Genomic DNA, 16967 nt, shown 5'->3' with positions numbered 1-16967 from the left:
AAAGTACGGCCTTCAACACGGAGCCTTGGCTCACACCGAACAACAAGCTATAAAGGGCCCCAAAATTACTAGTGTAAAACCATTCAAACGGGAAAACCAACGGTCTAATCTATATAAACAAAACGAGAAACGAGAAACACGTATATATTACATAAACAAACGACAACTACTGTACATCAGATTCCTGACTTAGGACAGGTGCAAACATTTGCAGCGGGATTAAACGTTTTAATGGATCCATACCTTCTAAGCTTTTTTCAACGGATTTTTATAGTTCGCTTTTATGTTGTTCTGTAACACCACTGTCCCAGTCTGAAAGAGGGCGGGAATCCCGCTAATATGCTTAACTCCGTCATCACATTCTGTATGAAAGCTGTCATAATTCAGGAGCCTGTGGTTGTCTTTTGTTACTGTGTTTCATATTTGTTTTCATGTTTTTTGTACATAAGTTAGGCTGTTAGATTTCTTGTTTGAATTATTTTACCTTTTGTCATGTCGGGACATTTTATAGCTGATTATGGGGTATGGGCTTTGCTCATTGGTGAATGCCATACGGTAATTCAGCCTTCTTTCAGAAACGGCGATTTTTGTTTACAGAGTATTTATCATAATTATTATTTGTTCACTTATGTACTGTCTTTTGCTTTTATGCCATTGTTACCCTTCTGTAATTATTTTTTTTATATATATTCTTTTTCTGTACCCTTTCTTTCGCCACTACCCGAAATTTAAAAAGGAATCATTGCCGTATAAGCGGTGTCTCATGTCAAATCTTAATGTTGTGTTCTAGTCAATTTGATGAACAACCTGCAACTATTTGCAACACATTTGTTTTTCTCTCTGATAACAAGTCTATTACTATTTATAAATAGAACAACATACTAAAGTTGTGTAATTAATCAAACCTGTTTGTTAGTAAAAGTAAGCAAGGTTATCTGAGTTGTTTCTCCTTATTTGGAAAAAAATAGTCGTTATAAAATTAAATTAAAACATCCAGTTTTCTCAACTTAAGGAAAGCGTATTTATTACACATGTTACACTTTCTCCAAATTCGTAGATTTGGTAAAAGATGAAGACCGATTGTGTTCGGGAATTTTATTTTATTTTTATTGAGGGGGTCATGAACCCGCCAACTAACGGGTGTGGTCTCAGGTGTTCCGTGAGGGTAAGAAGATCTTGATCCACATTCGTGTTACACATGTTAGTACAAACCTGGTAATGAGTCCAATTCGGTAGGTCACATTCGAGGAAACAAGACGGCTGGGATTGTAGATAGATAAGACAATCGTGATGCGTACGTTGAAGTTTAACAATATCTTTAAAATTGAATTGGCAAGTACCCTTTTCTAATTGAGTATTATTACGAATAGAGGCAGGTGTGAGGTATTAAAGGTCAATGAGACAGTAACCCGAAAGACTCAATTTTAAATTCATTATTTTGTTGCATATCTTTATATACTTTCGGTCTAATTCGTTCACAACTTGTTTAAACCCATCTGTAATTGAAGGTTGTACGTTGACCTCTATATGTTGTTTCTTTTTTTTTTTTTTTTTTTTTTTTTTGTTATTTGTGTTGTTTAGTTATTGTTTTATCAAAATCTTCTTTTATTCGTATCTCGATTACTAGTACGATAAAATATTAGTTACATAGTGTGCTAGTGACCTAATACGGTATATATGGGGTCAGTAAATTCCATATGGGGTGAGAGCGAAGCTCGATGATCCCCATATGGAATTTACTGACCCCATATATACCGTATTACGTCACTAGCACACTATGTAACGAATTTATCTTACCGACTATCTTAACGTGTGAAATTAAGACTAGTGATTCTCAAAATGAGCAAGTCTTCAGTACTGTTAGGGCTAAGAAAATACTTCCATTGATCCTACAAAAACAGATGCCAACAATAACGACTTGTAAGGTTTAAATGTGTTTTATGAATTTGTTTTAATCTTAATCATCAATTTCTTCGTCTGTTGGAACTTTTAAGAATTTTTCTCAGTACCGTTTTGTTTTTACAAAGGGACATAACACCATTACTAACCGTGTATGAAATAAGCCCCGCCCCCTTCTTACCTAATAAGGAATATAAAGGGACGTAACTCCACTACTAACCGTGTATGAGATAAGCCCCGCCTCCCTACTAACCTAATATCAAATATACACGGTTTGCACGCGGACGCTTTTAACCAATCATATTCCTGGAAATGTAAAGGAGGTAAGATAATCAAGATTTTAAAATTATATTTGTAATATTGGTACCGGTCAATATGAAAAACTTATAATAATAAACGACTCTTATAAGTTGAGTACCTTTAGGAGCTGGAATAATTCCTTTCGTTGTTTTTTCAGTTTCAGTAAAAATCCGTCCATAGGAAACTTCGCTCATATTAATAGTTTTTCTTTTTAAAAAAGATATCTTCACAGACAGCCAATTGCTTATGAACATTTAAAAAAAAAGGAAGTTGGAGAGAGTTGGCTGCGGCGCTTTCCAGCAGTTGAATTTAAATACTAGTAAGAGAATACATTTCAGATTGATTTTGGTTCTTTTGTTAATATATGCCTTTTCAATTGCAAAATACATGTCATTGTGTATTTAAATCACAATTCGAACTGTAAAAATGACCCAGTCCAATTTTATCAACATGTTTATATCACTATGTCGGAGATTACACATAAGTTCATTTTAACTCAGGTCTTTATTTGGCGCGTGCACATGACCTTCTTTTCCTTTTCCTTCCGAATCATGTTAGTTCAACCTTGTTCGTATGGGTTCGTGTAGCTGTGAATAGAAACTCTTGCAGTCCTTCTGCTATTCTGTGACAATTTGCGGCCCGAAAATTGTCAAAAACATCAGAAGAAACATTACAGCTAAGCATTCGCATTTAGGGTTCATGTTGTCTGTCTTTAGTTTTATTAGAAGGGTTTTGTAGATGTTTTGTTTTGTCTTTAGTCATGTTTTTTTGGTCTCTCTGTATAGATATAATGAGGTTATTTATTCAACTTATCAGTTCTGTTTGAGTCTTACGCCTTTTTAAGTACACATATAGTTATATACGTATAATTTGTTACTGAAATAACAACGAAAAAGTTTCATTTACATCGATTTCACGCTAATACGTTTTAAAAAACACTCATACAAAATCTTCTTGTTTTGACGTCATAAAAGAACTTAGAAACGACGTTGCAAACTAGAAAAGTGAAAATGCAAAGAAGAAATAGTCGTGCAGTGGAATGCGACCTTCAAACAAGCAGTGTTCCTTCAAGTTTATATTGGAATATTGAAGAAGTTGCGCAATGGATAGAAGAATTAGGATTTCCTCAATACAGTGTAAGCAAGGGAAAACTTCAGGTTGATATATAGGGAAAGGAATGCACGATATGCAATCTAATGATTTACAGCAACTTAAGTCTAGAGTGTAATGGACTGACCTCTGTTGGTCTCCTATGGATATAGAGTTTTGGGTTTTTAGAGTCAAACGCTGAATATGTAGAGTCTAGCTCTGTAGATTTAAAGGTTAACGCTGGAGACGAATTCTTTCTTTGTTCTTTTCGCTAAGAAACCACCTCCTCGCTGTTTTTAATACTTTTGGATATGTATTTTTTAACACTAGCTATGTAACTATTTTTCAGGTATGCTTCCGCCTAAATTTTATAAATGGAAGAAAACTTATTGCAATTGATGGTTCTGCACTTCCGAACATGGGAATCCACGACTATGAGCATATCAAGGTATTTTGTTTTCTGACCTATTAAACAAATTGCAAAACCTTTTACCTTTAAAAAGCAAGGCATTCTCTTGCAATCAACAAGATTGCCTACACCATAGTACGCACCGGAATTAATGGTACCATACGTTTACTGTTATCCCAATCTGAAAAGATTTCCTTGAGCTCAAGTCCTGTTAAGGACTATCATCCATCGGTCTGACACCTAAACATGGAGTTTTTTCATAGTTCTTTTCTTAACTATTTAATTTAGTTTTCCCAACGAGATATGTTTTCAATAGTTAAGTTTATTGGTTGATTTCTGAAATTCTTTAGGTCATAAGTCAGCTGTAAGTTGTCTATATATCAATAACATGGTGTACTTTGCCGCTTTCAATGGGTTACATTTTGTACTTGCCCTTGACCTTATTAAATTACTAAGTTTCTGCGACCTAGTTTTTCATAAACTATAAATGATTGTTCAACTCATTTCGTTCTTCAGAATAATTGTACATGTCACATGATATTGACAGTGAGTATATGGTTCATGGATATTCATTCGGGTGGTCTTTTTCCTAAACTTCCAAACATTATAATAGGTTTGCTTGACCTTGAAATTTTGGACTCATGATATATTGTCACAACCAACAGCTAGAGAGACATACATTTAATGCTAATTTTTAATTTATATAATTTTTTTTTTTGAATTTTGAATTTTAGAAAATAACAGAATCAATTCGAGACTTATTGGGAATTGAAAAAGTGAAGAAAAAGGAAATAGCTATGAAAGATCCAAGATATGCCTATATGGAGATAAAACGAAGAAGTGGCACCATGACCGATCATTTAACATACAAAGACTTTCTGAGGACAAATAAAATGTTCTTCCCTGACCATGTCAGGAAAATGTCAATGTAAATATTTTGTTCAAAGCTTGTTTTTTTCTGCTTTTAATCTTTAATTTTTGTGTATAAGGTATTCATCAATTTTGATCACGTTGTAGGAACTTTCTTGATTTAGTGTTGTTCGTTCATGATTATTTAAGACTTACTATATATAGCCCAATTGACTCATACAATTAAAAATTGGAAAAAATGAAATAAAAATCTGTCAAATTTCTGTTAAATCGTTATTTAAGCTGGAAAGTTAATCCATGAAATCGTCGACGTAAAAAAAAATGAATTGCTTCACTGAGCGCAGCTGGATACGACCGCTGAGGTCCAACCCTGAACAATTTGGGGCAAAATGGACACAATATTCGCGATTGATACAGGTCTGAATTTGGATTGTAATTAAATATTTGACACAGAATAACTGTAGTCAAAGAACTAAGAATTGGTTATAGGATTAGAATTTATATTCTAATTGGATTATAATTTATATTCAATTGTTTGCCTTTGTGCAACACACTATGATGTTGTGAATTGACCCCCCCCCCCCCCCAAAAAAAAAAAAAAAAATCCCCCCATTTCTTTTTATCCCCCTCCCCAAATTTGTTTTCACCTCCCTCCTCCTTTTTGTAAAAAAAAATCTTTCCCTCAAGATATGGTCATAATTTCAATTCAAATATTCAATGGGGTTTGCAACCATAATTACCCATTTAAATACATCATTAAAGTCTTAAAATAGAAAATGACATACATAATTATGGCTTAAAATAGATATCCCTTAATCAGCATTTTTAAAATAATAACTTCTAAAAATAATCACTGTCCTCAGGACAATACAGCATTTCTTTACACATAATTTAAAAGCAGTGTAAGGGAGGTAATCAAAGCATATAATTTGTACTTTTTTATGTCCATTAACAAAGAAAACGTTGTTTTTCCCCTTTTTGCCCCTAATTACTAAACGGTATGATCCATACCTCCCCCAACCTCCAAACTACCACCACCAACATCACCACCACCACCACCAAAATCAATTTTTTTGCGGTCGTATTTATAAAAAGCCCATGTTGCAAGCTAGTTCAACACAGAGACATATATTACAGATCATTCAGTACAGTGCTAAAAAAATACACACTAATTAAAATACATTATTCTGACAAATTCTAGTATACACATAGAGTGGGGGTTTAGCATATACCAGATCGGTATGCAGGCATACAGACCTGACAAATCCAAGTAAAAGAAAAAGACTGAATTTAGCATACTTTTCATTTAAACATCTGAAATAAAGATGGGTGAATGCTGTTATGTATTTATTTCAAGAATGGCTTAACAGTACAAAAATGCAGAATGAGTAATTTTTGAAGGTTTATTTGCTTCAACTATTTCCTGGGTGTTGAAATAGTTCATTATAAGTCTAGCATCCTATGAAAAAGGTTTATGACAAAAAAGTGACTGAAGTTTTGGATTCGCATTTACAAAAAAAGACCACAAATCTTGCCAAAAAAAAATGACAGGCAAAAGTTAATAATGCTATACAGTGACTTTTTAACTCGAAATAAATCAATCATCCCAAAATATGTAGCTTTTTCACACAAAAATGAGTTACTGAAGTGGCATATGAGAATTTCTAACTTTTTGATGAGAACGTGTTTCTGTTCAAAGTCAATAACAAAATAAATCATTTATCTTAGACTAAACTATCAATCAATAAACATGCAACATCCAATAGATTAAGTCTATTAGACTCTATAAATCCTTTGTCTACAGGACGTCATCAACAGTCGGAGAAAAACATGTCTATGTCCGTAATATCGACATTATTCCGTTAATGTCTCGAAAATTATATTTCTATTAGAACTTCCGGTGTGAGCAACGAATATTTTCACAACTTTAATAATATGTATTTTAACATTCGTAAGAGCAATTTGCAGTAAATAAGAGAAAAAATGAGTTTAATATCAAGAGCCCACACCAAATGCATGCACTGGTTAAGTGTGATCCAGCCATATTTAGTAGAAGTAGCATACTTTACATTTTTTCTCTCACGTCATATGACTCTGCCCTTATTTCAACAGTACGTGAAAGAAGAAATAGAAAAACAGCATAAAAGTACCACTCCTGCTAGTATAAATTTAACAGATACCACCAAAGATGCATTGACCCACGAAGAAATTACACTTTCTGTACTAAGCCTTCAGATTGCTGAAGGTTTACCAGCAGTAATAACAGTGATAATGTTAGGCGCTATCAGTGATAAAACGGGACGTAGAAAAATATTATTATGGATGCCATCATTAGGAAGTGTCCTATATTCTTTCATATACATAATGATTCAGTATACTGGTTGGAATTTGGATGGGTTATTCATGGCATCAGCATTGCGAGGATTGAGTGGTAGCATGACTGCATTTTTGGCAGGAGGAACATTCTATGCAATTAATAGTTCAAACAAGGAAAACAGATCAACAAGACTTGGTGTTCAAGAATTTCTGAATGGCATAGCATATGCAATTGCCAATATAATGGTTGGATATTGGGTTAAATCTAATGGATTTCTACGTCCATTTTGGTTTACATTTATTTGTAGCTGTATTTCCTTTTTAATTTCATTTTTTCTAGTCAAGGAAGTTGAAATTACTCAACAGAATCTTGTGGCCAATAGAATAAGCAGTAATCAAGGTAGTAACAACTGTTGCATAGACACATTTAAACCATTATCAAGATTCTTTAAATGCTGCAAAAATAGGAAATTAATAAAAGTATGGCTGTCAATCATTGCTTTTCAAAGTTATGCCATAGTTCATCTTGGACAAATTAATACATTGGTGTTGTACTTTATTGGACCACCATACCAGTGGGATTCTGATAAATTTGGTGTGTTTGCTGCTGTTGCTATGGTGGTTGCTGCCATTGGAGCTGCAGCCTCTCCAGTTATATTAAAGCCGTATCTTTCAGACATTAATATTACATTCATTGGTTTATTCTCCAAAGCCATTGGTACCATGTGGATTGCTGTAGTAAAGAATGAAACTGTGTTATATTTTGGTAAGAAGTGTTAAAATCAAGTTTGAAACTTGGATCATGATGCATTCATGGCAATTGGTAGGTGGAATTGATAAAAAAAAAATGTTCATGAAGTTGGTAAACATTAATGAGACAACAACCCAATGAACCCAAAAATAACATAGTTCAAGTCAGATCAACCTACAATGTACAAGCTAAAATGTAAAATGTAAAGCTTAAAATGTGAATAAAAAAGAAAAAAGATCTTCAATCACAACCAAATCAAGAAATAAAAAATTCTACATTTATACATACATTGTCGTTGTATATTTACATTGTAAAAATATGTACATGTAACAAATAGGGATGGCCCTGAAATAGAGAGATAGCAGTTTCAAATGTACCACCACTCCACCAGTATGACCAGTACAGTGAGTACACTACTTACATGTATATTCTTCTAAATTGCTCTTTGGAGTACATAAAATCAGCTTCACATGTACATGATGTAAGACTGTAAAAAACATGGCCAGCCATTTGCATTACTTCTTCCTTGTGTTCTAAATAACAGTCCCATTAATTGCATTAAAAATATTATCAATCATTGCGAACTCTGCTAGTCTTTACAGATTTCAATAAACCAGCATTTGTCATAGTGTACAATGTATATGTACATTTGTACTTGAACATGTACATGTACATGTACTTGAATTGTATCAAAAAGTAAAATAAAATAAAAAATCTGAACTCTGAGGAAAATTCAAAATTAAAAGTCCCTAATCAAATGGCTAAATCAAGCTATTGGACAACAACTTCCATATTCCTGACTTGGTACAGGCATTTTCTTATGTGAAAAATGCTGGATTAAACCTGGTTTTATAGCCATGATATCATAGCTACAATAAAATGTAGCTATTTAAATCTTGGCTGTTACTGTGGTCTTTGTGAATTAATTTATATTATTCATGTGATACTAACTTTCTACATTATACATAAAATTATGCTTTTTGTTATTTTCTTTTTAGCAATTCTTCTGCTAGTTGGGGAGTTGCTTCCTTTTCCTATGTTGAGATCAGTGGTGTCCAACAGTATTGAAACAACAGACCAAGGTAATAATTACTGCAATAAATACCACTTCAAATGTGTATTAAATATTATTACATTGGTAATCAAATAAACATACATAGTCATTACGTGAATGGATCCAAAAAGAAAATCATACAATTTGTTTTCTCTTGAGTAAATGAAACAGTTTTATACAAGAACAAATTAGATAATTGCATTAAATACTTTTGTGTAAGCTATTGTTCCAGTTTGAGCAGAGCATTGATCCTGTTTTAAAAGTTGTTTAGATTCTCAAGTTAAAAATATTTATTAATGCATTTAATTATAAGTTTGCACTTCCAAAAAGGAAATGTACATTACATTTAACTGTTTGAAATGTATAACTTTGAAGAAACCAACACACCTTAATACCAAAGTAGATGTACAAACTGTAGGCAAGACATCATAACAACTGTTCTTTATATTTATATATACATTTGGTTTTTTTTCATTTTTACAGGTAGTTTATTTGCCTTGATGCATTGTGGAGAAAGTATCTCGTACTTCCTAGCACCATTGATGTTCCAGGCTATTTATTTACATACATTTAAGTTCTTCAGTGGATTTGTGTTTGTTATCTCTGTGACGCTTCTAGTCATTCCTGTTGTTTTTACAATGTAAGTAACAGCCTATGTAATTTGTCATAATTTGGTTTTAGTTAATAGGTTTTTTGTTTTTTATTTAAATTTGAAATGTACCAACAATGTTCTAATTAAAAATGATATCCACCTAAACATGCATGAAATGTTTGTTAACAGATATAAACAACCAATGATCAAATAAATCAACCATAAAATGGTAGAAATATTTATAACATTGACTAAAACCAAACAATCATTACAGCATCACAATTTAAGCAATTGAACATGACTTTTTAGAAGTCTCACAACATTTGTCAACCCTGCAAAAAAGGATAACTCTAGTATAATTTTCTGGTTGCATACAAAACACATTTCCTCTTAGATATGTGGGGGAGCATCATACACAATGCTAAGAACCAAAACTTAGAGTTTTAATATGGACAGTGAGTCACTCATCATTCTAGAGTTATGCCCTTTTAGAAAAAATGTAAAGCATGAGCAGGGGCATTCACATCCTTAGGCATGTCAGACCATTCTTCTTTTGTTTAATGTAATACCAACCACAATTGATTTATTTTGTATTTAATAGTGCAATCAAGTATGTAGAAATGAATGGACCAACAGAATATGAAAGAATGAGTGGAGAAAATGAAGGCATAGAAACAAGTCAGAGTTATCAACAATTACAAGATCAAGAAGAAACTAGTCAAGCTATCAGTGTTATTAGTAATACTGAAGTCGATGTTTAAATTTTTCATTACATCAATGGTTAAACATAATAGGACTAAGGTCTTAAACATTGTATAGGTCAACAAAAAGATATTATTTGACTTTAGAGAAAGGGGATATATGACAATCAGACAGCAATTCAACTCAAAATCAGTTGATTAGAGCCTAAACCTCTCAAAAAATCTAAGAAATCTGTGGTAACATATATTTTAAAGTAGTGTTTTTTTCTAATATTTTAAACTGATTCATTTATCTGTTCAGAAGAATAAAATTGAAAAAACATTTATACCTAGACAGTTTGTGTTTAGTATTCAATTTGTTTATGTTTAATTTATTCACAAATTTTCTAAACTGTGTATGATTAAGAGTTGCTGCCTCCTTGAGAAATATCCCACATTTATTCGATGTCCATATTCGATATTTAGCTGTGGCTTCATGTTTTGTCTGTTGTATAGTGTCATTGCTCAGAAGATTATGTGGTTATATCCAGTATTATTAGTTTTGTGAACACTTGAATATGAATAGTCAAACTAGCATGACTAGGTAATAGAAATGTCATTTTAAGATGAAGAATGGAAGATTATAGTACTTGTTGTTTTTAGCTCACCTGGTCCGAAGGGCCAAGTGAGCTTTTCCCATCACTTTGCGTCCGGCGTCCGGCGTCGTCGTCGTCGTCCGTCGTCGTTAACTTTTACAAAAATCTTCTCCTCTGAAACTGCTGGGCTAAATTAAACCAAACTTGGCCACAATCATCATTGGGGTATCTAGTTTAAAAAATGTGTGGCGTGACCCGGCCAACCGACCAAGATGGCCGCCATGGCTAAAAATAGAACATAGGGGTAAAATGCAGTTTTTGGGTTATAACTCAAAAACCAAAGCATTTAGAGCAAATCTGACATGGGGTAAAATTGTTTATCAGGTCAAGATCTATCTGCCCTGAAATTTTCAGATGAATCGGACAACCCGTTGTTGGGTTGCTGCCCCTGAATTGATATTTTAAGGAAATTTTGCTGTTTTTGGTTATTATCTTGAATATTATTATAGATAGAGATAAACTGTTAACAGCAATAATGTTCCGCAAAGTAAGATCTACAAATAAGTCAACGGGACCGAAATGGTCAGTTGACCCCTTTAGGAATTATTGCCCTTTTTAGTCCATTTTTAACCATTTTTCGTAAATCTTAGTTATCTTTTACAAAAATCTTCTCCTCTGAAACTACTGGGACAAATTAATCCAAACTTGGCCACAATCATCATTGGGGTATCTAGTTTAAAAAATGTGTGGCGTGACCCGGCCAACCGACCAAGATGGCCACCATGGCTAAAAATAGAACATAGGGGTAAAATGCAGTTTTTGGGTTATAACTCAAAAACCAAAGCATTTAGAGCAAATCTGACATGGGGTAAAATTGTTTATCAGGTCAAGATCTATCTGCCCTGAAATTTTCAGATGAATCGGACAACCCGTTGTTGGGTTGCTGCCCCTGAATTGATATTTTAAGGAAATTTTGCTGTTTTTGGTTATTATCTTGAATATTATTATAGATAGAGATAAACTGTAAACAGCAATAATGTTCAGCAAAGTAAGATCTACAAATAAGTCAACATGACCAAAATGGTCAGTTGACCACTTTAGGAGTTATTGCCCTTTATAGTCAATTTTTAACAATTTTTCGTAATTCTTAGTAATCTTTAAAAAAAATCTTCTTCTCTGAAACTACTGGGCCAAATTTAACCAAACTTGGCCATAATCATCATTGGCGTATCTAGTTTAAAAAATGTGTCCGGTGACCCGGCCAACCAACCAAGATGGCCGCCATGGCTAAAAATAAAACATAGGGGTAAAATGCAGTTTTTGGCTTATAACTCAAAAACCAAAGCATTAAGAGCAAATCTGACAAGAAGTAAAATTGTTGATCAGGTCACGATCTATCTGCCCTGGAATTTTCAGATGAATTGGATAATTGGTTGTTAGGTTGCTGCCCCTGAATTGGTAATTTTGAGGAAATTTTGCTGGGTTTTTTTGTTATCTTGAATATTATTATAGATAGAGATAAACTGTAAACAGCAATAATGTACAGCAAAGTAAGAACTTAAAATAAGTCACTATGACCAAAATAGTCAATTGACCCCCTAAGGAGTTATTGCCCTTCATAGTCAATTTTTAACAATTTTCTTAAAATTTGAAGATTTTCAATAACATTTTCCACAGAAAGTACTGTTATAGATAGAGATAATTGTAAGCAGCAAGAATGTTTAGTAAAGTAAGATCTACAAACACATCACCATCACCAAAACACAATTTTGTCATGAATCCATCTGTGTCCATTGTTTAATATTCACATTGACCAAGGTGAGCGCACAGGCTCTTTAGAGCCTCTAGTTTAAATAATGATATAATGTTTGTTATAGATATTCACCTTACATGTGTTTAAATTATAAGTGCAATATTATTCATTGAAGAACTATTTAATCATATTGGTAAAAGCACTCCAGTCGTCACTAAACAAATGTTTACAAATTTCATAAATTTTATATTTCTGCCCATGTTTTACTGACTATGTTTTGACCTGGCTGACATACATTTTACCACCATTGTCCTTTACAGTTTTCTACCCTGTTTTTAACCAACAATTCTAATTTGCCATTTTATTTAGATTTCAGACCAGTCCGAAATTATGCTGTAGGGAAGACAAATATTGGCCACTCATTGGTTTAAATGTCAAGTAAGCAAAATTGTCTGATCCTAAGAGCCTAACATTATTTTCTCTGGCTGCAATCATTTGTTTAATCCATAACTATTGTATAATTTAAACTTTTACTTGTCAAGTTCTTTGAAATCATAAGGAAAAAGTTATTTTTCAGATAATTGGTTTCCCTTACAATTTTCTGTCTGACTGATTTGTAGTTGATCAGATAAATTATCTCGGTTTTTATGACAATCCTTAAACAAATATCAGGATTTCTGGTAACTCCAGATACTCTCTAATCTTTGCTGTGCTTGACCTACACTGAACCAATTTCAGCCCTTAGGTAAAGAAAATATTTTTTACCCCACTACTGTTCAGACTTTGGTTAAAATACAATAACATGTAGATATATCTGCCCACATAGGCCACAATTAAAAATATTTCAGTTTGCCCAAACCCGACCCATGATGACTGGGTGTGGGTAGGTAGGTAGGCAAATTCTTTTTTTTTTAAATTTTTTATCCGAATTTGCATGAAAATATTAAAAGATCTTAAAACAGTATAGTATGAAATTCAAAACAGTGTAGCTGTGGCCATTGATTGACACATTAAAATCATTCATTGACTGGGACAATTTAGGTGAACGTTTGTATGTAACGACCAATGCTCACTATGTACTTTTTAAAGACACTTAAACTATGGGGTCACCAAAGGTTCTCAACACCTAAATAAAGTAATTCGAAAAATTAATCAGAAATAACACGATATTTTGATTTATATCAATTATATAAATCAAAACACAAAGGTTATTCCTGATTAATTTTTCGAATTATTTTATAATTAAAGGCGTTGAGAAACCTTTGTTGACCCCACAGTTTAAATGTCTATCGTAGGTACGTCATGAACAGTGGTTGTTACAGACAAACGTTCACGTAAATTGTCCCAGTCAATGGATGATTTTGATGGGTCAATCAATGGCCACAGCTACACTGTTTTGAATTTCATACTATCTTTTTTTTCTCTGTCAAACCTTTGTAGAGACAACCAAAAGCCATGAATTTAAAACCTCTATAAATAAATTAGTCTACTATATGATTTCTATCCTGAGATGTTTATAACCCTGACAATTGCTAACTGTGTGAAAGGGCTGTTGGATTTGTGAAGTGATTTTCAACAGTTCCATCAACGCGATGTTTGTGTAAAAAAAATATCAGCTGATTATGTAATGATTAAATTTGTTTGCAGTTTTTAAATCCTATTTCTATTAAAATAGATTAAATGTCCTAAAATATTTATATGAATTATTATCTACCATCCTTAGTTTGTGTCTTTTTTATGTTTTGAAAACAAATTTATATTTTACATTATCACACAGGTAAACTAATTTGGCTATAAAAAGATCAAAGCATGTTCTGTAGAATCTCCAAACTAAAAACGTATTTGTTATAATTTAATTTATTTCTTTAAATAATAAAGTTTAAATTTTTGAAAATAATCATTATCAAAATATAATTGCATAAAGTTAACGTTTTCTGAAGACCTTATTTTTAGGTCATGGTTCTAGAGGCTTCCTCACAATGTGTATAAAAATTTTGCACATGAGAAAAAATATTTCTGACAAAAGTCAGATTTCTCTTGTCAAAAGGGATTTATATTTATATTGCAATAAATTATTCAGAAGGAGTTACATTCAGTTAAGATTATATTTCTGATTCTGTGAGCAATTATAGTTTTATCAAATTCTCCCAAACAGCAACGTACTGACTGTCTAATGAGACTTGTAAATTTAAACTATTTGAATAAAAGGGCATCTAATTTACATGATAAAGGAAGATTATAATTAAAGACAACAATTTATCAAGAAATAATTCCTTTTTATTCAGTAAAAACAAAATCTTCTTGCAAGATTGTAAATTCGCAACTTCCGGATCCATTTCCTGTCAGAATAACATTGAAAATATTCGATTGCACATGGTTTTGAACAAATCTACCTGAATATTCTTATCAGATATTCGATAACACGATGAAATTAACATTGAGCATATTGGTAAGGGTTTGGTAGTACAAACAACTACAGTGTAAAAAAACTGTGCCACTTCACATGTTTTACTTCTTTACGTTAGTTAAATCAGAACATAAAAACAGAGAACATCGAATATCGATTAACTGCGTCTCTTATACGCTTTCTTTTAATCTTATTCACAGTTACTTTCAAACGCAAAGACGACAAACATTAAGTTTTGTACGATGACGGAGCGGACCCAAAATAAATCCGAAAAAAAAAATTCTTCCAAAAAACGTCAAAAAAAGAAGAGTCGGCGGGTTTATTTTGGGTCGGTCGCGTTTGGGCAAACATACAATCTTTTTATTTTGGCCATATATATACGCAAGTTTGGATAGAATCAATAAATTTAAGAGAAATTTATAGTCGTTATATTCCATTGCTCTAGGATTGCTGTAGACTTTGTCATGAAAAATATTCTCAATTAACCATTCAGAATAAGCTCAGGATCTATCTAGCTTAATAACATTAAGCTTCCAACTGAGTGGCTCTCTCATCCTGAGAGTGTCAATTTGTGACACATTTTTATAATATGAAGGTCGGTGGTTTTCTCCAGGCACTCGGGCTGCCTCCACCAATAAAAACAGCCGCCACGAAATAGCCTAAATGCGGTGCTTAAAAGTGGTGTTAAAACACCACAAATAAATAAATATAATATGAAGTGTGCAGGCTGTCATGAGTGGGAGAGTAAGCATGAGTTAATCATGGGGAAGGACTGAATAATTATTAATGTTAGAACTTACATGGAATTTTACGATAATTGCTATCAAAATGTTAGATTTTTTTTAATTTTGTTATTTAAGTATTTTGCATCACCATGTTTTTAATCAATATGCACATGCATGTTATTGTATAATCATGCAATATAAATATATATATCTTTAATGATGTCATAAATTGGTAATATACATTTTTAATGTAATTTCTTAATAAGATAAGCCAAATAAGTAATGCCAAATTTGTAATTTTTCTTCTTTAAAATTATTATTATTGCATAGTATATCGCAGATTCATTATATAGCTTTAAAAATTAAAATGATTGTAATAATATTGATTACTCATTTTTCTCTTTTTTTATGTCTTAATTGAAATGTATCACAAAGATGACTTTGAATGTTTGTATTATAATCGTTTAAGATGACTTTCCAAATATGTCAAATAACTTATGTTTGTTGATGAGTTAGATCTGAGGAAAAAGATCTGTAAGGGATTACCAAGATCTGTATTAGAATAACCCTCATAATTAAACAATGTATCAAATAAGTAATTATTCCAAATTTCTGATAATTTAAGAGGTATTGATATTCATTAATAGGATAGGAAAAGAGGCATTTGATGGCTCAGCCTTTTCAGGAATAAGAAACAAAATATTAGCTTTATTCATATTATTTTGTAATACACCTAATACTTGTTAATTGTGTTTGAACGTTTTTCAGTGGTTGGTTATTTCAATCAATATTAGTGTTAATATCAGCATGGTTGTGTTATATGTTTGTTTGTTTGTTTGTTTGTGTTTTTGTATGTGTGTGTGAAAATTAATTATCCCCGGCTTAGTATATATCTAGGATTTTGATTGGTTAACGCACGTCGTTACAAAACCCATAGCCCCTGGGTGTTGCTAACCCATATCCCCGGACGTTGCTAACCATTATCCCGGGGAACTTCACGCAAGTTTTCCTAAGTTCCATGATTGCTCCTTGTGAAATATTGAATTCTGTAAATTATCCATGATGTTTGTAATTAAATTATTTAATTCATTAACGATTTTGTCCTATTATGCCGATCATTTACACTCATTTCATTAAATACATCACTTGACTGCCACATTTTTAAGGAATGGGACTACTGTGGGCTATGCAAATTACCCACGTTGACGTCACACCATCTATGGCGTAATGAGCGCCAAATTTGACTCAATCCAGTTTCTCTGTCTCCGTATTAAAAACGTCTTATATTTGACTACCTGTAGGGTTCTACCAAAGGTAGTACCCTACACCCCGTAAAAAATATGTAAAATTTCCAAATTTCAATAAAACTTTTTTAGATAATGAAAAAAACGTTGTTTTCGTGTTACACTTTGTACCCGAATTTCCATAAAACTCGCCCGATTCGGACTAAGACCGGGGATAAATTCGTTATCTACGTTCATATCCGTAGATATGGATATTTTAACACCCTTCAGTACCCTGTACAC

At 32.5% G+C, this 16967-nt stretch overlaps 2 protein-coding genes across 2 annotated transcripts; both read left to right on the top strand.

Moving 5' to 3' along the window:
* The first annotated feature begins 3167 nt into the window (after positions 1-3167).
* On the top strand, positions 3168-4830 carry LOC139516952 (sterile alpha motif domain-containing protein 15-like). Its single transcript, XM_071307438.1, has 3 exons — positions 3168-3335; positions 3638-3736; positions 4432-4830. Exons 1-3 carry the CDS (start codon positions 3210-3212, stop codon positions 4627-4629), a joined length of 423 nt encoding a protein of 140 aa, XP_071163539.1. The 5' UTR covers positions 3168-3209; the 3' UTR covers positions 4630-4830.
* Positions 4831-5178: 348 nt separating this feature from the next.
* On the top strand, positions 5179-15425 carry LOC139516951 (lysosomal proton-coupled steroid conjugate and bile acid symporter SLC46A3-like). Its single transcript, XM_071307437.1, has 4 exons — positions 5179-7649; positions 8633-8716; positions 9172-9328; positions 9882-15425. Exons 1-4 carry the CDS (start codon positions 6551-6553, stop codon positions 10039-10041), a joined length of 1500 nt encoding a protein of 499 aa, XP_071163538.1. The 5' UTR covers positions 5179-6550; the 3' UTR covers positions 10042-15425.
* The last annotated feature ends 1542 nt before the right edge of the window (positions 15426-16967 follow it).

This window comes from Mytilus edulis, chromosome 3, assembly GCF_963676685.1.
Source record: "Mytilus edulis chromosome 3, xbMytEdul2.2, whole genome shotgun sequence".
Taxonomy (NCBI): domain Eukaryota; kingdom Metazoa; phylum Mollusca; class Bivalvia; order Mytilida; family Mytilidae; genus Mytilus; species Mytilus edulis.
This window is presented reverse-complemented; position numbering and strand designations above follow the sequence as displayed.